This window comes from Salmo salar, chromosome ssa06 (genome assembly GCF_905237065.1).
Source record: "Salmo salar chromosome ssa06, Ssal_v3.1, whole genome shotgun sequence".
NCBI lineage: Eukaryota > Metazoa > Chordata > Actinopteri > Salmoniformes > Salmonidae > Salmo > Salmo salar.
This window is the reverse complement of record NC_059447.1, coordinates 46697024-46718257: the sequence shown is the minus strand read 5'-3', so window position 1 is coordinate 46718257 and position 21234 is coordinate 46697024. Positions and strand designations below refer to the sequence as shown.

Below are 21234 nucleotides of genomic sequence, written 5' to 3'. Positions count from 1 at the left end.
ATTTCTATGATGGAATAAAGCATTTTTATAAAGAAGTCGTATAAGAAACATATGTGAATAAGATCATAAGCCAAAATAATAATAGGACTATATGAGTAGAGTAGACCAGAGTAGGCTAGAGGAGAGTGGAGTATTACTTTATTGATCCCAACTTGGGAAATTGTTTTGTTACCTCTAGCATTATCACTGATTACAAGGACATGACTAGGATAAATGTAACACATATAATAAAACCAACTCATATTAATATGTATTGGTCAGTTTGTGAGCAGCTAAAATACGGCACAATCCCTCTGGCACCAGAGATGGGTAGATTCAACAGAGTACCCGAAGAAGAAAAATGTGTGTATTATGTGATCTTGGGTTAATAGAAAGTGAAGCCCATTTTGTGTTTAATTGCCCTCTGTATGATGACTTGAGACATGTTATATTTGGTAAAATTGTTGGTGCTCACTCATGAAGTGTTCGACTACAGGATGAACACAGGCTCTTCACAAATTGCCCAATTTATTTTCCTGGGGTAGAGAAGGAGAAGTGTATTGTTTGTGTAGAGAGACAAGGTGAAAACTGTACTTTGTTATGATTGCTAATTATGCATTTAAGTGTTAAATGCATTCCATTTGTTTAATGTAACATTTTGTTTTGTGATTTGTGCACACATACGTGACACTTGATATCATGTCTTATATGCCTATACGGGCTGGGCACCATGTTGCTTGTGGTTTCAAGTTTTATTTGTCACATGCCCAAGTACACTGAAATGCTTAACTTGCCCTTGCCCTACCCAACAGTGCAGTATTCAATATCAAATAATATAACTAATAACACAATATAAAATGTTGTTTTTATTGTTATCATAAATATCTACATTCTTATTGTTGTGTAATTGTAGAAACAGCTATTTAGGAATTACACATAACTAATCAAAGTTGTTTCTGGGATTGGGGAACCAAACGCCATTAAGTGGTGAAATCTCACAACTAGCTTACCTAAGCAGCTCGCAAACAATCACATACTGTTTGTCTCCATTAAGAATGTCTGAGTACTTTGTCTGCTAAATTACCCTTAAGTGAAAATGAGGCCCAATAATCTGCGGTGTCAGCAATCTTATCCAAAGGCTTACAATTAATTATATTCTTTCAAAAAATCAGAAACAAACAGAAACAGAAGCCAATGCCCCACGTTTTGGCTAGGTGCCTTTGTGAAGAGCACAACTCCAAATAGAAAGACTGACAAAAGGAGTAATGTTGAATACTATATGTCTAAAGTAAAAAAAGGTTTTAAAAATGGCTAAGAATTATATTTGATTTACAATAAAAATGTACAGCACAGTTCTGTCTAAGGTGTGTCTGTCTAAGGCTGGTGAGGCCTACTTCGGTCAGGGAGTCTCGGGCAACTGAGGTCAGAGGTCAGGGGGGTTTCGGGCAGCTGAGTTCAGGGGGCTTCGGGTAGTTGTGGTCAGTGAGTTTTGGGAAAAGCACCAGTTTTGAAAGTGAAACTACATTGGCCAGACCCATATGTTAAGAACAGTTCCCACTAAGGGGGAAAGGGAAACAAGGCATGGGTTTTACTATGTACACAATAAGAAAAAACATGCATCAGAGTATAAATATAGGTGTGAAACCTCAGGAGGCTCATCACACATCTTTGACACTTTGACTGGAGGTATGGAAATTTTTTGGCAATTTGCTAATTTACTGAAATAGGGATTTCTATTTAACTAGGCAAGTCAGTTAAGAACAAATTCTTACTTACAATGACAGCCTACCCCGGCCAAACCCTAACGACGATGGGCCAATTGTGTGCCGCCCAATGGGACTCCCAATCATGGTCGGTTGTGATACAGCCTGGAATCAAACCAGGGTCTGTAGTGACACCTCTAGCACTGAGATGCAGTGCCTTAGACCGCTGCGCCACTCTGGAGCCCTCGGGATAAGATAACTAAAATATTCACTGAGCTATTCCAATATTTCAGAACTGGATACTATTGATCATAATCAATAATACCAAGGAAATACTTGTGTAGTTACGTCACATGATTGAATGTATGGTGGTCAGTATTAAAAAATAAACCACAGAATTCTCATATTACATTTTGCCCTATGGCCATAAGGATGATGTTTGTGAGTCAGATAATGTTAGTCTACCTAACTGAACTTCACAAGGAACCAAGGCACTGGCAGCAGTGATATTTGTAAAAGTGTTTTCGAATATGGTCTAAATTGTGTTAAATCGTTAAGACTATTGTAACTGGAGATGGCATAAGCCATTGCGAGAGACAGTCATTACTAATTCAGCCTTGTGCCTCTAATTCTAGTGTAGCTACAAATCTAATTATGGAGACCAGGAGTCATGTACCAGGAGACATTTTCGAAACCAGTTAGTGCATTTAATGTTCAGTCACAGGGGTTAAAAGGTCATGTGGAAAACTGTCTGTCAATGACTGGGTGAAATAGAGCATGAAACTAATGATGTACCTGAAAAACTTTAAAAAGAGTTCCAACGTTTGTTGAACATTGACATTGGCCATTCCATTAAGGAGAGTATTTGCAGTGAGAGGCTGCCTCAGATTCACCCAGTGTCTATTGAGAGACAGGAAATGGAATTCCTTAATTGGAATCACTAGGTACATATTATAGCCATCCCTTGTTTGTGTGGTACAACAAAACTTGCTGTTCACTGACTATCGCTGCATCTTACGGAGCGTGCATATCTTGAAGTGTATTCGGTATTGAGGTAAACTAGTTTCTACTTTTATGAATGACATTTTATGAGCTTATACACATACAAACAATGGCTGTAGGAATAACACAACTTTATCTACTAATGTGTAATTACAGACTGTAATGTAAGAGCCATGTATCTGTGAATGCTTGTGTTGTTGATCATAGTGATATTTTGTGTACCTACAATTTGCATTGTTTTTCACTTACGAAGCTGAGCCAGATGTGTATGCTGGTCTATCTTGAAATGCATGTTTTAAAGTTAGTCACGCTTGAATGAGTCATAGTGGTATGATACATTCTTTAGTGGAGGGCAGCCTCCTTGCTAATACTGTTGAGAGGTGTATGGACTTCAGGACATATCCCTGACAATGTATGTCAACTTAAATGATTTACTCTCCTATTTCTAGTCTAAATCATTGCAATTGATCTTAGCAACGTTGATGACAAAAAGTTGTCTTAGGCAGAGGGATTCAAAAATATATATAATAGCTGTGTTGTTATTTTACATGTATTTTAGGCATGTAAAATATAATAGCATTGGTTGTCAGTGGGGTTGTCACAATCACATTTGAGGAACTTACACATTGTAACCCTTACACACCCTATATTTTGGTTGTGTTGCGGTTGTGTTGCCCTGAGATTGTAAACAGATCTCTTGAAGAGAGCTGCTATTACATTCAAAAGTAAATTTTAAACATTTCATTTCAAAGTACAAGAGAAAAAATTCTAAATAACCAAAAATGTATTTTGTGACATGATTTTGACATCTAATAAGCTGGTTTAGTTTGCTGATAACTGATTTTAATGAAACTCCATTTTCACAAAAGTGACACAACTGTGTTATTAGTTTTTTTTATGGTAAATATTACAATTTGGTACTTAAATCCTACAGTTTAATCTTACAGTTTATTTCGGAACTTATATATTACCTATACCATTTATGAAGGTGGTATTACATAAAACCTATCGATTGTAACATAATTTAGTTATAATAATTAGTAACTTCCTGGTAATCAGAAGGTCAGAGGCATAGCTGAACTTGAATTGGGCTTAGAAGAATGAAAAACAGGCAGCATTGTAAAGAGAGACTAACTAGGCGAATCAGCACAAATCTAATTACCCCAACAGGGTCATGCAGCATGAGACATATTCCCATGACAACTGGCAATACAAACACCATGCTATTCTTATTATTAAGGGATGAGGGTAATGTAGAGCAGCCACTCTCACACACAGTGTGATAAAGGAGAAGTCACAATGTATCTCCGAAGGATACATTGACCTTACAGGAGGTATTGTATTCACATCAGCCAACTGAATCCATAAAGAGTCCCCTGTGTATCTCATGAGCTCTTCTCCTAGATAATATGAATAGCCTGATTGAATTACAGCCTTTACTACTCATGCAGGTTAATATGTCACGTTTTTGCATACTATGGTTGAGAGGGAATATTGGGGCAAATTACCTGAGTGTCTTTACAGTAACTCAATTGATTGTGCATCCTCGCTCTCTCATTGCATTAGATTCCCGCTATCAACAGGACAGGATGGCACTTCTCGATTACCCTATTCCAGCGCTAGATGTCACCTTACAAGAGGCAAGCCGTGTGCTCCAGCTCACCCTGAGCCCCGAGCTATACCTTCAATTCAAAAACACCCTTAGCCAACAGAGGGAGGTCCTGCAGGAGGCCCAAAACGGCTTAGCGGCTGCCGCCTCTGGCCGAGAGAACTGGGTGACAGAGCAATTCAAGAGCCGGCTGCTCTCATGCACTGACCCACTGCCCACCTCGACAGCCATCCCCGCTGTCCTGCCCCCCTCCAGAGCCAAGAAGGAGTGTGCCCAACTTGAGAGGGCTGCCGCTCTGCTCTGGGCTGTGGCCAAGATGTATAGTGAGCCTTCGCTGGTAGAGGGCGAGGGGCAAACTGAGCGCACACAGCAATCAGAGGTGTTTGCTGCCAGCCGCATTCCTGGGCAGACCCAAGATGAGATTAAAGTAAGCTTTAGGAAAAAAATAGAGTACTTTGACTCAATGTTGTTTTGTGTTTTCATACACCATCTCTGATGATAATGATAACAGTTCATCATACTCCCTTGTCTTATTTTCATCTAATGTGATTATCTCCTAATTCTTAATGTGCTATTTGTATTACAGGTATACCCAGACTGCCTCCATGCCATCGTAATCTGTGCTGGAGAGGTATTTTCAGTCAACATACTGCAGCTTCTCAGCCCAGGCGGGCCTATGTCCCCTTTACCGTTCCCTGACATCTACAGCCAAGTGGCTCATGTGATGAGCCAACAAAGAGCTGCCAAGAACAATGAGCCCTCTGCCATCTGCGGCCTCTCTGCCCTGCAGCGGCAAGCCTGGAGTGCAGTGAGGGAGGAGATCCTTAGAGCAGCTGGGGCAGCGGCCGCCTCACTGGGGTTGATGGAGAGTGCTGTGGTGGCTCTCTCCCTGGAAGACTGCAATCCACCAGCTGATCTGGCAGACACCCTCAACGCTGTCAGACTGGGAGGAGGAGATGGGCCCTGTCTGAGATACTATGACAAGGTACAGTATGGGATGTTTGTGGTTCTGTAATTGTGGATGACAACTACTACAATACAGTGTCACGTCTGTTTCCGCTCCCCCTCTCTGGTGCTCGAGGCCGCCAGGCTGCTCATCATTACGCACACCTGTCACCATCGGTATGCGCATCTGCGCTTCATCGGACTCACCTGGACTCCATCACGTTATTAATTACCTCCCCTATATCTATCACTTCCTCTGTTTCTTTCCTGAGTCAGTATTAATGTCGTTATGTGTGCCTTGTCGACACTGTTCGTGTTTTGTTTCCTGTCTGTTTATTCATTAAATATTCGCTCCCTGTACTTGCTTCTTGTCTCTCAGCGTCTGTCCTTTCAATACAGTACAGTACAGTGGTGCTGTAGTGAATCAACTGGATTCATCGGGTTACCGGATTAGGATATGGTCTTAAATTATACATATCATTTAAAACCTGGAACATGATTTTATGTGTTGACAAAAATATACGCTAGATAATGGAAGTGCATCAATTTTTCTATATTGAATCAAATTATAAGTGGATATTTACTGCACATCAGCCATACATAATTGCACCCAAAAAACTTCAGTTTATTATCTCACTGACACAAGACTTGAAAACATAGGTTCCTCTTTAGCTCAACATCACAAGCAAACATCCCAAGTATCACAAGTAAAATAAAAATGATTTTTCTATACTTTTTCTACAGGTGGTGAACCTGGTGGTATTCAAAGACAGCACAGCAGGGATGGTGTTCGAGCACAGTGCACTGGATGGAATGGTGGCTGGGTTAGTGGCTGATACTGTGTGGTATCTCTCTGAGTCTCTTAATGTGGACCTAGTTCAGGCCAACACAGGAAGCAATGGGTCAACCTATCTTAACAAGGCTGATTCCTCCTCCCCAAGCCCCCTAGCATTCCCACTACAGGGTATAACTAAAACAGACCCCCCAAAGTCCTCCCCTAAAGCAATTAATCCCATAATCACGTTTGAGGTTCCCTCTTACCCAGATGTCTTTGCTACCCTCCGGGGTCACAGGGGCCTGTACGATGCCTGGATCAACTTTTCCTTGCAGCTCTCCCTAAGGCAGACTCTTGGGGAATCTGCTGCCAGCCACATTCTTGTAACCCCTACCCATATGCGTCACTACAAGCATGGCCGCTGCGATCCGACATACTCCCTCACCATGCAATCCTGCCAGCTCATTAGTGCTTTGGAATCCTGCATCGGACCAGATAACAATCCTCGATACACGAAGGAACTGCTCCGTCAGTTCCATGTGGCTTTCCTGGAGCACAAGAACCTGATCAAAGCCACTAAAAGTGGACATGGTGTGGGCCCTCACCTCGCAGCCCTACGCTGGTCCATGTCTCCAGACAACCCTCTCAAGAAGTTTCTTGACCCCTTTGCGTGCCCCTCCGTTTACCTTACTGGCAAGGATTTAATGGAGGGAGTGGAGCTTGCTGTAGGGAATGTGTACGCTAAAGACCAACTGGCTGTAACCTACTTGGGGAGGAGAGACCGGGTCCGTATGGTGCTCAATGGGAAAGGCACATTTGCCACAGTGTTGGAGAAGCTTCAAGATAGCCTGAAAGTAAACCTGAAGCTGGTGATGCTTCTCGCTGTCAGATATGCCGTAGCCGGACAAATGGGAGCAATGGAGTGTCTGCTGCAAGAAGGACAAGTAGGAAGAAGGAATGGATCCACCCAAGGAGAAATTCGCAAAAGTATCAGTCCAGCAGGCCAAAAACAAGGCAAGACAATGTCCAAGTCAACACTTCCCTCTGACTCTGCCTCCAACATGAGTCCAGACTTTACTCTGGTGATCCATGGTGGAGCTGGGGAGGAGATGATGCTAAATACAAAGGTGGTAGACGTCATTGAATTTGCTCTGCAGACAGCCCTGACCCTCGGAGCACAAGTGCTACAACAAGGAGGCAGTAGTCTTGACGCAGTGCAACAGAGTGTGCAAGCTCTTGAGGACTGTTTTCTGTTCAACGCCGGGAAGGGATCGGTTTTCAACAAAGATGGGAAAAATGAGATGGAGGCGACCATAGTAGATGGAAATGGGATGAACTCTGGGTCCGTGGCTTGTGTGCAGAGTGTGAAGAACCCAGTGAAAGCAGCAAGACAGGTCATGGAGAAGAGTGCACACTCACTCTTAGTAGGGGAAGGTGCAGAAGAGTTTTTGCAAGGCTTAGAAGAGAGTGAGAAGCCTATGAAGGCGGAGTACTTCCAAACTGATGTCCGTCGCAGAGAGCTGATAGCAAAACTCAGTGCTGGCAATGCCTCCAAGAACAACCACCCACAGACAGTGGGAGCTGTTGCTTTGGATCGATGGTGTAGGTTAGCTGCTGCAACGTCCACAGGTGGGTTGGTGGGAAAATGGAAGGGTCGAGTTGGGGACACAGCAGTAGTGGGAGCAGGTATATTTGCTGATGACAAGCTTGCAGTAACCTGCTCTGGTGATGGAGATGTGTTTCTAAGGCACACAGTTGCACAAAAAGTAGCCAGTCTCTACCATCATAAAGGCTACAGCCTTAGGGCAGCATGTCGAGAAGTCATGACTGAGAACTTGAAGGGCAGCTGTGCTGGAATCATTGCTGTAGACGCCAAAGGCGATGCTGTTGTTGAAACCAATGCTGGGGTGTTGTTTGTAGCATCCATGGTTGGTGGCATCGCACGTGTCGAAGTCCTGAGACCCATGAAGAGTTATTCCAATGTGATCTGGGAGACTGACAAACTAGTTGCTCACCTACACTCAAACCCTTGGACACCAGGTGCCACCATCCTTACCCAAAAGACTCTGAGTGGACCGAGCAGCATCTTTCAGTTGGCTGTACCAGATTTCTTAGAACTGTTACAAGGAGCACGGGCTGTTTCAAACCTGCTATGCGAACGACTGGGGGTACAGCGTTGCGCCCTAGTATTTAACCCACATCCCGAGACCCCGGCCCATATCCGAGTGCTACCACTTCATGGCCTGGAAACCAACTGGTGCCCCCATCTGACCGGGGAGGAGGAATTTCAGCCCTATGACCCAGGTTACTGCAGCTCAAAGAGTGGCCCACGCTGGGAAGATGCAGATCTAGACCAGGTTCAGGCCAAGATTCGGGACAAGCTGCCAACGCCTAATGCACCATCGTGTTATGACTTCTTAGGAAATCCCTCCCACAATGGACTGTTCTGCCGTATCGTCCGTGGGGAGGAGCAACAGTGGCGGGTATGGGAGGACAGTGATCATGTGGCTTTCCTCACTCCCTACCCTAATACACCTGGACTCACAGTTCTAGTGCCACGTAAACCACTGTCAAGCAACATTTTCTGTCTGGAAGAGACTGATTACACATCACTGATCCTGGCCACTCGTAAGGTAGCTGGACTGCTGGAGGAAGGAATGCATGCTCGAGGTGTTGCACTCATCTTTGAGGGCTTTGAGATTGATTATGCCCATGTCAAGCTGATACCTCTGGTCCCTCCACGTGGTGACAAGCCTGCTGAGGTGTTCCCAGAGTACTTCCAAAGCTACCCTGGGTATGTCTCATCTGCCGATGGCCCTCCCGCCAGCCCTGAATCTCTAAAGGAAATCCACACCAAAATCACACTTTGCAGGCCTCCTCGTTCCTGGGAGGACCCACAGAGCCACTCCATGTTAGCCATCAAGAGCCAGTGGTACCGCAATCTCTTTCAGATTCAAAATACTCTCTTCCACAGCACAGTGGAGTACTTCAACAACACCTGTCAGTACGCGTACGCCCTGACTCCTCTCACCACTGACACAATCTCCTCTCCGATGGGCCTGGGATCAGACTCCGAGCCCGTTTACGTCAATTTGCTGGGGCAGGATGTGTACTTGGCTGACTCCATGCAATTTGTGCTGGAGTATTTCTTGCGATTCCAAGATAACTTGTCGGGGGCATACTATATATCGCCAAGTTTTCGGGGAGAAGATCCAGATGCCACACATCTTAACCAGTTCTACCATGTTGAGTGTGAGCTCCTGGGCGACATGGATACTGCCATGCACATAGCTGAGGGATACGTGGCTCATCTCACCAATGCAATGCTGAAAAAACACTCCAACATCATCCTGAACTCTGCTGGGACCCTTTCACATGTCCAGGACTTACTGGTGAAGTTGGAAGGAGGAACCGCTCTCCCAAGAGTCACTCTGGACAAGGCCATCCCTATGATGCCCTCGCCAGACTGCTTGGAGTGGGTACAGGATGACCAGCCTCAGTTTGGCAGGAAGTTAACCCGCAAAGGAGAAAAGGTTTTGATTGAGAAGTACGGAGGCGCTGTTTGGCTGACAGAGATGGACCACCTGGGAGTGGCTTTCTACCAAGCATATGTGGAGGGCTCTGGCAGACGCAAGGCAAAAGCATCAGACCTCCTCTTGGGATTGGGAGAGACTCTGGGTCTTGGGGAGCGTCACTCCAACCCCGAGATGGTGCAAGAAGCCCTCAGACATCATGCTGTCCCAGAGGAATCCTACAAGTGGTACATCAACATGCGGCAGGTCATTCCTCTACTCACCAGTGGGTGGGGCATGGGCACAGAGCGCTATTTGTGTTGGCTGCTTCAGCATAATGACATCAGAGACCTACATATTATACCCCGTATGAAGGCCAGGAAATACATGCCTTGAAATATCCCTAACCCATTAGTTACTCAAAGACTGATGAAAAAGTTCCCCTAACTGTCAGCTCTTTCATTGAATGTCGTAAGGGATGCATAGAAAGCGAGACAACATATCTATAAAACTCTGAAAGTATACTATAACATTAGGAACAAGAGATGAGTTGCAGTTATGAGAGAGCAGTGATTGTGTGTTGAAAATGTGCTGATTGTGTAGATGAGGAAGGGCAACAAATAGGAGGTATTTCCTATCATATACAGTACCAGTCAAAAGTTTGGACACACCTACTCATTCAACGGTTTTTCTTTATTTTTACTATTTTCTACATTGTAGAATAATAGTGAAGACATTAAAACTATGAAATAACACATATGGAATCATGTAGTAACCAAACGTGTGTAACGGCCGTCGTAGTAATGAAACTAAGGTGCAGCGGAGGATGTGTGTTCATCTTGAAATTTAATTGAAAAAGAGAACACTACAAAAATAAACAAAAGACGACAGCAAAACAGTCCTGTCAGGATTAACTCTACACAGAAAACAATCATCCACAAACCCTAAAGGAAAAACAGGCTGCCTATGTATGACTCCCAATCAGCAACAACGAACTACAGCTGTTCCTGATTGGGAGCCACACACGGCCAACCAAAGAAACAAACCAACATAGAAAAATAAACATAGAACGCCCACCCATGTAACACCCTGGCCTAACCAAAATAGATAACAAAAAAACCCTCTCTATGGCCAGGGCGTTACAGTGCCCCCCCAAAGGTGCGGACTCCGGCCGGGCGCAGGCACAGGACTCACTAGGCTGGGGAGACCCACAGGAGGCCTGGTCCTGGGAGGAGGCACAGGATAGACCAGGCTGGAGAGACCCACTGGAGGCCTGGTCCGAGGAGGAGGCACAGGATAAACCGGGCTGTGGGGGAGCACTGGAGTTCTGGTGCGTAGGCTTGCCACCCAAACTCCAGGCTGAATGCCCACCTTTGCCCGGCACGGGCGAAGCGCAGGCATAGGCCGAACTGAGCCCTCCCAGCACCCCGGAGACACAGTACGCAGCACCGGTGCAGGATAGCCTGGACCGAGACAGCGCACCGGAGACCAGATGCGCTGAGCTGGCACATTCCGACCTGCCTCGATGCCCACTCTCGCATGGCACTTGCGGGGGGCTGGCATGTAGCGTTCCGGGCTATAAACGCGTACTGGGGACACCGTGCGCTTTACTGTATAACACGGTGCCTGACCAGTACTGCGCTGCCTCCTGTAAGCAGGTCTCCAACCTGACTCTGCCACACTGTGCACGGGCTGCCTCTCGTGCCTGTTGCGCTCCCTTGCCTCATACCAGCGCCTCTCAGCTATCGCCGCCTCGATCTCCCACTGCGGGCGGCGATACTCCCCAGCTTGAGCCCATGGTCCTTTACCGTCCAGTAGTTCCTCCCATCTCCACGAGTCCATACTGCCCCTCTCCTGGTGCTTCTCCTTCCTCCGTTGCTTGGTCCGTTTCTTGGTGGGTGATTCTGTAATGGCCGTCGTAGTAATGAAACCAGGGTGAAGCGGAGGATGTAACAGGTGTGCCTTGTTAAAAGTACATTTGTGGAATTTCTTTCCTTCTTAATGCATTTGAGACAATCAGTTGTGTTGTGACAAGATAGGAGTGGTATACAGAAGATAGCCCTATTTGGTAAAAGACCAAGTCCATATTATGGTAAGAACAGCTCAAATAAGCAAAGAAAAACGACATTCCATCATTACTTTAAGACATGAAGGTCAGTCAATAAGGAACATTTGAAGAAATTTGAAAGTTTCTTCAAGTGCAGTCGCAAAAACCATCAAGCGCTATGATGAAACTGGCTCTCATGAGGACTGCCACAGGAAATTAAGACCCAGAGTTTGTCACTCCCTGATCTGTTTCACCTGTTCCTGTGATTGACTCCACCCCCTCCAGGTGTCGCTTATTTTCCCCAGTGTATTTATACCTGTGTTTCCTGTCTCTCTGTGCCAGTTCGTCTTGTATGTTAGTCAAGTCAACCAGCATGTTTTTCCTGCCTGCCCTTGATTCTGCCTGCCCTTGATTCTGCCTGCCCTTCGGTACCTTTTGGACTCTGAACTGGTTTTGACCCTTTTGCCTGTCCACAACCATTCTCTTGCCTTACCGTATTGGATTAAATAATATTGTAAGACTCCAACCATCTGCCTCCTGTGTCTGCATCTGGGTCTCACCTTGTGTCATGATAGAGTTACCTCTGCTGCAGAGGACAAGTTCATTAGAGTTACAAGCCTCAGAAATTTCATCCCAGATAAATGCTTCAGTGTTCAAGTAACAGACACATCTCAACATCAACTGTTCAGAAGAGAATGTGTGAACCAGGCCTTCATGGTTGAATTGCTGCAAAGAAACTACTACTAAAGGACACCAATAAGAAGAAGAGACTTGCTTGGGCCAAGAAACACAAGCAATGGACATTACACCGGTGGAAATCTGTCCTTGGTCTGATGAGTCCAAATTGGAGATTTTTGGTTCCAATCACCGTGTCTTTGTGAGACGCATAGTTGGTGAACGAATGACCTCTGCATGTGTGGTTCCCACCGTGAAGCATAGAGGAGGAGTTGTGGGGGTGCTTTGCTGGTAACACTGTCTGTGATGTATTTAGAATTCAAGGCACACTTAACCAGCATGGCTATCACAGCATTATGCAGCAATACGCCATCCCATCTGGTTTGCGCTTAGTGGGACGATAATTTGTTTTTCAACAGGACAATGACCCAACACACCTCCAGACTGTGTAAGGGCTATTTGATCAAGAAGGAGAGTGATGGAATGCTGCATTAGATGACCTGGCCTCAACAATCACCCAACCTCAACCCAATTGAGATGGTTTGGGATCAGTTGGACTGCAGAGGTAAGGAAAAGCAGCCAACAAGTGCTCAGCACATGTGGGAACTCCTTCAAGACTGTTTAGAAAAGCATTCCAGGTGAAGCTGGTTGAGAGAATGCCAAGAGTGTGCAAAGCTGTCATCAAGGCAAAAGGTGGCTACTTTGAAATCAAAATATATTTTCATTTGTTTAACACTTTTTTGGTTATTACATAGTTTGTCATCACTATTATTCTACGATGTAGAAAATAGTAAAATTAAAAACCCTTGAATGAGTAGGTGTGTCCAAACTTTTCACTGGTACTGTATAGACAAGCCAATTGTACCAAATAATATTTTTTTTCCAAAGCAAGATTTTGTTACATGTAGAAACATCGGTCTGTCTGTAAATCCTTCTATGTAAAACCCTTAATCATTCTCTATCCTTGTTACAAAATATCTGTTTAAATGAGGAATAACTTGGTTCAATTCACACAAAATAATTACTGTTCACAGGCATGTCAACTGTCTAAACAAGTGAGAGAAGATATTTGCTAACATAACACATTGGTCAAGTGGACACTTCTCTACCGTATTTAAGAAAATTCATGTTTGGCGTATGATTATAAAAACACTTGAGAATACCATAATTGTGTGAATTTTCAAATATTTATTATGAGGTGAATTGTTTGTTTTATATGTATGATCCTTTCAATTGTTTCCTATATTACCAAGGCATTAATAAATGCTGTCTTCATCTGCCATCAAACAATGTAAATCTCTTGTACTTTGGTATTTTTAACATTCAAATTAAATTGTTGCTGGATCATATTTTTGCCTTATTCTTACTCCTGGAATGTTTAAGTATGGCCTAAATAGAAAAACAGCAGTAGAAATGGTTTGTAACAAGCGGATCTCCCAAAACAACACTCTCCTAAATCTCTTCCATCACCAAGAGTCTCTCTGTGTAATGAATACTCAGGGAGAAAAAGATGTAGATTCACACGCAGAGCGCAGCAGGTGTTTATTTCGCCATTGCAGAAGGCAGGAATCGTGGTCACAGGCAGGCAATGGTCATACACAGGTAGACAAACAGGCAGGTGAATCAAAACTAGGACTGAAGGCTATAACTGGTTCTCACAAACAAGCTAGGAAAAAGCTTAGTAGAGTCAAAACGAACAATACCTCACAAAGGCACAAACAGTATGAACTGAACTAAATAAGGAGCTGATGAGACCAGGTGAGTAACTAACACAGGTGAAAACAATGAACAAAAATGAAAGACAGGGCTATGTTCAAAAACACAAAGAAACAGGGCTACGTTCCAGAACACAACAAAACAAAACACAAGGTTGACTAAGAAAATAAACACAGAACCTTACACTTTGAGGCAAAATACTTTTGCCTGAAAATGCACAAGATCACAAGCGAAGCAACGACTTCACAACAACACAGAAGTTTCTCGTGACACCCGAAACACAGAGAGAGTAGTCTTGCACTTTTGAAAGATTGTGTGCAGGTTTGTAGACTTAATGAACTTAAACACTGAGATAACATTTAAGTTAATTGCTAATCAAAGGGTTAGTCGAGGTAAAGGCCTCGGAAATCAGCAAATCACAAAAATTCCTCAAGTTGTTAAATAAGCAGGAGTTTATCAAATAGAATTGAACAAATAGGCCAGGGATCAGGTTTGTCATTTCTTTCAATTGTCCAGTCGATGAGCAACGCACAAGCCAGGCATTGAGCATGTAATCAGAACCCCATGACAAAGCACACGTTCCCACAGCTGACACTATCTCCCACAGGGCAGGCAGCACAACATCGCCTCTCTGCAGACTTTGACCAAGGCAGGATGGGCACAAACAAACACACAGAGAGAACAGGACACAGTGTATCTATCTCTCACATGGGTACATCGGATGATGGCATGATCATGCTCAATGGCACATATCCATTGCTCAACACATTCCTGGTCTAACTACATACTGTACAGTTGAACAAGAGTTGTAGTAGGTAGTGGTGGAAAAGGCACCCAATTATCATACTTGAGTAAAAGTAAAGATACCTTAACAAAAAATGACTCAAGTAAAAGCGAGTCACCCAGAAAAATACTAATTGAGTAAGTATCAAAAGTAAAAGTTTTTTTTATTTTTCTCCAAATTGCTTATAATAAGCACATCAGTCAGATCTTTTACAGATTGCCAGGGGCACACTACAACACACAGACATCATTTACAAACAAAGCCTTTGTGTTTAGTGAGTCCTCCAGATCAGAGGCAGCAGGGCTGACATGCAGACGTGCTCAGTCCCCTCCTGTACTCCCTGTTCACTCATGACTGCATGGCCAGGCACGACTCCAACACCATCATTAAGTTTGCCGACGATCACCGACAGCGATGAGACAGCCTATAGGGAGGAGGTCAGAGACCTGGCCGTGTGGTGCCAGGACAACAACCTCTCCCTCATCATGATCAAGACAAAGGAGATGATTGTGGACTACAGGAAAAGGAGGATCGATCATGCTCACATTCTCATCGACAGGGCTGTTGTGGAGCAGGTTGAGAGCTTTAAATCCTTGGTGTCCACATAACCAACAAACTATCATGGTCCAAACACACCAAGAAAGTTGTGAAGAGGGCATGACAAAGCCTATTCTCCCTCAAGAGACTGAAAAGATTTGGCATGGGTCTTTAGATCCTCAAAAAGTTCTATATCTGCACCATTGAGAGCATCCTGACTGGTTGTATCACTGCCTGGTATGGCAACTGCTCGGCCTCCGACCGCAAGGCACTACAGAGGGTAGTGTGAACGGCCCAGTACATCACTGGGGCCTAGCTTCCTGCCATCCAGGACCTCATACCAGGCAGTGTCAGAGGAAGGCCCTAAAAATTGTCAAAGACTCCAGCCACCCTAGTCATGGACTGTTCTCTCTGCTGCCACACGGCAAGCAGTACCAGAGCGCCAAGTCTAGGTCCAAAAGGCTTGTTAACAGCTTCTACCCCCAAGCCATAAGACTCCTGAACAGCTAATTAAATGGCTATCCAGACTATTGCATTGCCCCCCCCCCCTTTTACGCTGCTGCTACTCTCTGTTTATTATCTATGCATAGTCACTTTAACTCTACCTACAAGTACATATTACCTCAATTACCTCGACTAACTGTTGTCCCCGCACATTGACTCTGTACCGGTACCCATTGTATATAGCCACGCTATTGCTATTTTACTGCTGCTCTTTACTTGTTACTTTTATTTGACATTTTTTACTTATCTATTTTTTACTTAACACTTATTTTTCTTAAAACTGCACTGTTGGTTAAGGGCTTGTCCAAAGAGGTTAAGGGCTTGTAAGTAAGTATTTCACTGTAATACCTGTTGTATTCGGCACATGTGACAAATAACATTTGATTTGATTTGACCAGTGATGTTATCTTGATAAGTGAGTGAATTGGATCATTTTCCTGTCCTGCTAAGCATAGAAAATGTAACAAGTACTTTTGGGTGTCAGGGAAAATGTATGGAGTAAAAAGTACATTATCTTCTTTAGGAATGTAGTGGAGTAAAAGTAAAACTTGTCAAAAATACAAATAGTAAAGTAAAGTACTGTTACCTAAAAAAACGACTTAAGTAGTACTTTAAAGTATTTTTACTTAAGTACTTTACACCACTGGTAATAGGGTATCAATAAGAGCAAACTGATTTTTCCTAACACCCTGGAGTTTGGTTGTTTGTTGATACTGTACTCCCCACTGATAGATCTACACTACTTCTATGACCAAAGTTCCAAAGACTGGACCTAAAATTGTGTATAAATGTTCATACAAGAGGTTTCGCAATGATTCCTATGTCAAAGATGTGAATAATATTTGTTGGTCTGATTTGTGTAATGAGGAACATTCGGACGCTGCACTTGAAGCATTTATGAAACTGCTTCTTCCAGTTACTGATAGGCATGCATCAGAAACTGACTGTTAGAACTGCCAAATCCCCATGGATAGATGATACATTGAAAAACTGTATGGCTGAGAGGGATGAGGCAAAGGGAATAGAAAATAAGTCTGACAAGACAGCAGACTGGTAAACATACAGTAAATTGAGAAATCACTTAACTAAACTAAACAAAAAGAAGAAAAAACTATACTATGGAAGAAAGATAAATGATATAAAGAATTATAGTAAAAAGCTCTGGAGTACTTCAAATTAAATTCTAGGCAAAAAAGAAAACTCGGCTCCATCCTTCATTGAGGCAAATGGCTTGTTCATAACAAAACCCTTTGATATTTCCAACCACTTTAATAACTTCTTTGTTGACAAGATTAGCAAACTTAGGTATGACATGCAAACAGCAAATGCTGGGCCTTCATATTCATGCATAATGGCCGAAATAATGAAATACAAGCACTGTAGTTTTGAGTTCCACAAAGTGGGTGAGGAAGAGGTAAATTTTTTTTGCTATCTATAAATATAGCCCATCTATAATTTAGCCTAAACAACTACCTCTTCCCCTACTGTTATTTATTTTGCTCCCTTGCACCCCATTATTTATATTTCTACTTTGCACTTTCTTCCACTACAAATCTACCATTCCAGTGTTTTACTTGCTATATTGTATTTACTTTGCCACCATGGCCTTTTTTTGCCTTTACCTCCCTTATCTCACCTCATTTGCTCACATTGTATATAGACTTATTTTTCTACTGTATTATTGACTGTATGTTTGTTTTACTCCATGTGTAACTCTGTTTTGTTGTATGTGTCGAACTGCTTTGCTTTATCTTGGCCAGGTTGCAATTGTAAATGAGAACTTGTTCTCAACTTGCCTACCTGGTTAAATAAAGGTGAAATAAAATAAAATAAATAAATAAATAAAGACAATACCACATGTTACCGACAACGTGGATGGTAAATTGCTGAGGTTGGTAGTGGAATATATTGTGACTCCTGTTTGCCACATCTCCAATTTAAGCCTAGAAAACGATGTGTGCCCTCAGACATGGAGGGAGTAAAGGTCATTCCACTACCAAAGAATAGCAGAGCACCCTTTAATGGTTCAAACAGCAGAGCAATCAGCATGTTACTGTCACATTTGCTCCCACTACGCCCTCTGGTGTTCATCCGGTGGCGTCTTAACCTGCAATTCTCCCCCTGTAGTCTCTCTCGCTCTCTCTCTTGGTGTGATTGTGTGGTTGGAGACAGGTGTGCTGGAGTCAGAGCAGATCCCAACCAGTTGCAAATCGTCCCATAAATCAAGACCTCTACATAAACTCATTCCTGCCACTTCCACTCTGCCAGATCATAATCTCTGCTCATTATCGCGCCGTCTCTGGCTCCTGTACTACAGCTCACCATCCAACCACCTTGCTCTGGACTTCACTCCCCACCACTGCCTTGGATTCCCCTCAGGACCTGTTTACCCTGTTCAACTCAGTCAACTCCAACCTCACTCTACACTTCTGGTTTTCTGTAACTCATCTGAGCTACCCCGGTTCTGCACTCCACATCTCTCTGTGTACAATAAACATTTTGGTTCATTCATCCCTGCTTCCGCATCTGAGTCCGCTCTTGGGTTCCCCTGTTTTCACTCCGCGTAACAGTACGACCTGGCCAAGAAATGAACCCAGCAGATTCTACTACTCTTCACCGAATTCTTGTGGGGCAAGGCACTCTTCTTGATCAACATGACTAAGCCCTGAAACCCTGCTGGAGAACATCAAGGAGTTTTCACAGAGCCTGTCTGACCTACAGATCTGAACCTCCGTCCAGCATTCACAACCTGTCTCCAGTTCCTCTTCTCCTCCCCGGGAGCCTTTTGTTCCGACTCCTGAGCTCTATGATGGCAATCTTGTGGTTTGCAGAGCCTTTCTTGTACAATGTTCACTAGTGTTTGAGCAACAGCCCTACTCTTATGCTAGTGAACGAGCCAATTTTTGGGGGGGATTGGCTGCCTTCGGGGAGCAGTGCTCTCCTGGGCCACTGCGGTTATGGAGAGACAGTCATCTACCTGCTTCTCCTACAGTGGATTCACAGATGAGCTAAGGAAGGTCTTCGACCACCCGGTCTGTGGAAAGGATGCTGCCAAATGACTTCTGTCCCTTCGTCAAGGTTCTCAGAGTGTGGCTGAGATGGCATGTGAGTTCCACACCCTCGCCACAGAGAGCGGCTGGAATGACCAGGCCCTTCAGGGAGCATTCCGGATCACACTTACTGAGACCCTCAAGGACGAGTTGGTGACCAGAGAGGAGCCTGATGGACTTGACAAACTAATTTCTCTCACTATCCTCATTGACAACCGTCTCCGTGAGCGTCGGAGGGAGAGGGGAGGTAGGGTTGCATGTCCCATGACGTCTGCTTCTGTGCCTTGCTCAATTTCTCCGACTGCATCACATCACCAGGCAGATCCCAATCATGAACCCATGCAGCTCGGCCGGACCCGTCTAGCTCCAGAGGAGAAGCAGGGGCGTATCAGTACTAGGAGCTGTCTGTATTGTGGGCAGGTTGGTCACCAGGTCTCCACTTGTACCCTGTGTCCAGTAAAAGAGAGGGCTCAGCAGTAGTGGGGGATATACTGTTGAGCCAAATCGCCTGCCCATCATCTCCCAGACCCCTGCTTGAGGCCAACCTTGTGTGGCAGAGCCAGGCTTTTCCTCTGCCTGCTCTCGTCGATTCGGGCGCCGACGAGAGTTTTCTAGACCGAGGGGTTGTTAAGCAGTTGGGCCTGGACATTGTTTTGCTCGATTCACCTCTGGAAGCCAACGCTCTCAATGGAAAACTACTCTTCCGTGTTTTGGAGAGAACTGTTCCTGTTATCCTGCATCTCTCTGGTAATCACCAGGAAAAGATCAGTTTCCATATAATCGACTGTTCTCACCCACCTCTGGTTCTGGGCCATCCATGGTTGAAGCTACACAACCCACAGATTGACTGGTCTTCCGGAAGGATTACTACTTGGAGTACATTTTGCCATGCTAATTGTCTACATTCTTCCCTTTATTTTTACTATTTTCTACATTGTAGAATAATAGTGAAGACATTAAAACTATGAAATAACACATATGGAATTATGTAGTAACCAAAAAAGTGTTAAACAAATCAAAATATATTTTAGATTCTTCAAAGTAGCCACCCTTTGCCTCGATGACAGCTTTGCACACTCTTGGCATTCTGTCAACCAGCTTCATGAGGTAGTCACCTGGAATGCATTTCAATTAACAGGTATGCCTTATTAAAGGTTAATTTGTAGAAACGTTTTCCTTAATGCGTTTGAGCCAATCAGTTGTGTTGTGACAAGGTAGGGGTGGTATACAGAAGATAGCCCTATTTGGTAAAAGACCAAGTCCATATTATGGCAAGAACAGCTCAAATAAGCAAAGAGAAACGACAGTCCATCATTACTTTAAGACATGGTCTGTCAAGTTTGTTAAAGTGCAGTCGCAAAAACCATCAAGCGCGATGATGAAACTGGCTCTCATGAGGGCCGCCACAAGAAAGGAAGACCCAGGGTTACCTCTGCTGCAGAGGATACGTTTATTAGTTACCAGCCTCAGAAATTGCAGCCCAAATAAATGCTTCAGTGTTCAAGTAACAGACACATCTCAACATCAACTGTTCAGAGGAGACTGCGTGAATCAGGCCTTCATGGTCGAATCACTGGAAAGAAACCACTACTAAAGGACACAATAAGAAGAAGACACTTGATTGGGCCAAGAAACACAAGCAATGGATATTATTTTTATTTAACTAGGCAAGTCAGTTAAGAAAAAGGTCTTATTTACAATGGCGGCCTTTCAAAAGGCCTCCTGCAGAGACGGGTGGTGGGATTAAATATACAAATAAATTAAATAAAAAATACAGGACAAAACACACGTCATGACAAGAGAGCCAACATAACACTACATAAAGAGAGACCTATGACAACAACATAGCATGGCAGCAACACAACATGACAACAACATGGTATCAACACAACATGGCAGCAGCACAACATGGTAGCAGCACAAAACAGGGTACAAACATTATTGGGCACAGACAACAGCACAAAGGGCAAGAAGGTAGAGACAACAACACATCACGCAAAGCAGCTACAACTGTCAGTAAGTGTCCATGATTGAGTCTTTGAATGAAGAGATTGAGATAAAAATGTCCAGTTTGAGTCTTGGTTGCAGCTCATTCGAGTCGCTAGCTGCAACGAACTGAAAACATAAGTGCCCCAGGGATGTGTGTGCTTTGGAGACCTTTAACAGAATGTGACTGGCAGAACAGGTGTTGTATGTGGAGGATGAAGGCTGCAGGAGATATCTCAGACAGGAGGGAGTGAGGCCTAAGAGGGTTTTTATAAATAAGCATGGGTCTTGCGACGGGTATACAGAGATTACCAGTTTACAGAAGAGTATAGAGCGCGGTGATGTGTCCTATAAAGTGTATTTTTTAATATCTAGGAATATTTCACTTTCTCTGGTCATCGGAGTAACAA

General features: G+C 43.9%; 1 protein-coding gene across 1 annotated transcript; it reads left to right on the top strand.

Annotated features, from left to right (window-relative positions):
* The first annotated feature begins 2580 nt into the window (after positions 1-2580).
* Positions 2581-12429, top strand: LOC106607449 (uncharacterized). Its single transcript, XM_014204409.2, has 4 exons — positions 2581-2736; positions 4251-4720; positions 4880-5278; positions 5983-12429. Exons 2-4 carry the CDS (start codon positions 4274-4276, stop codon positions 9919-9921), a joined length of 4785 nt encoding a protein of 1594 aa, XP_014059884.1. The 5' UTR covers positions 2581-2736; positions 4251-4273; the 3' UTR covers positions 9922-12429.
* Positions 12430-21234: the final 8805 nt, after the last annotated feature.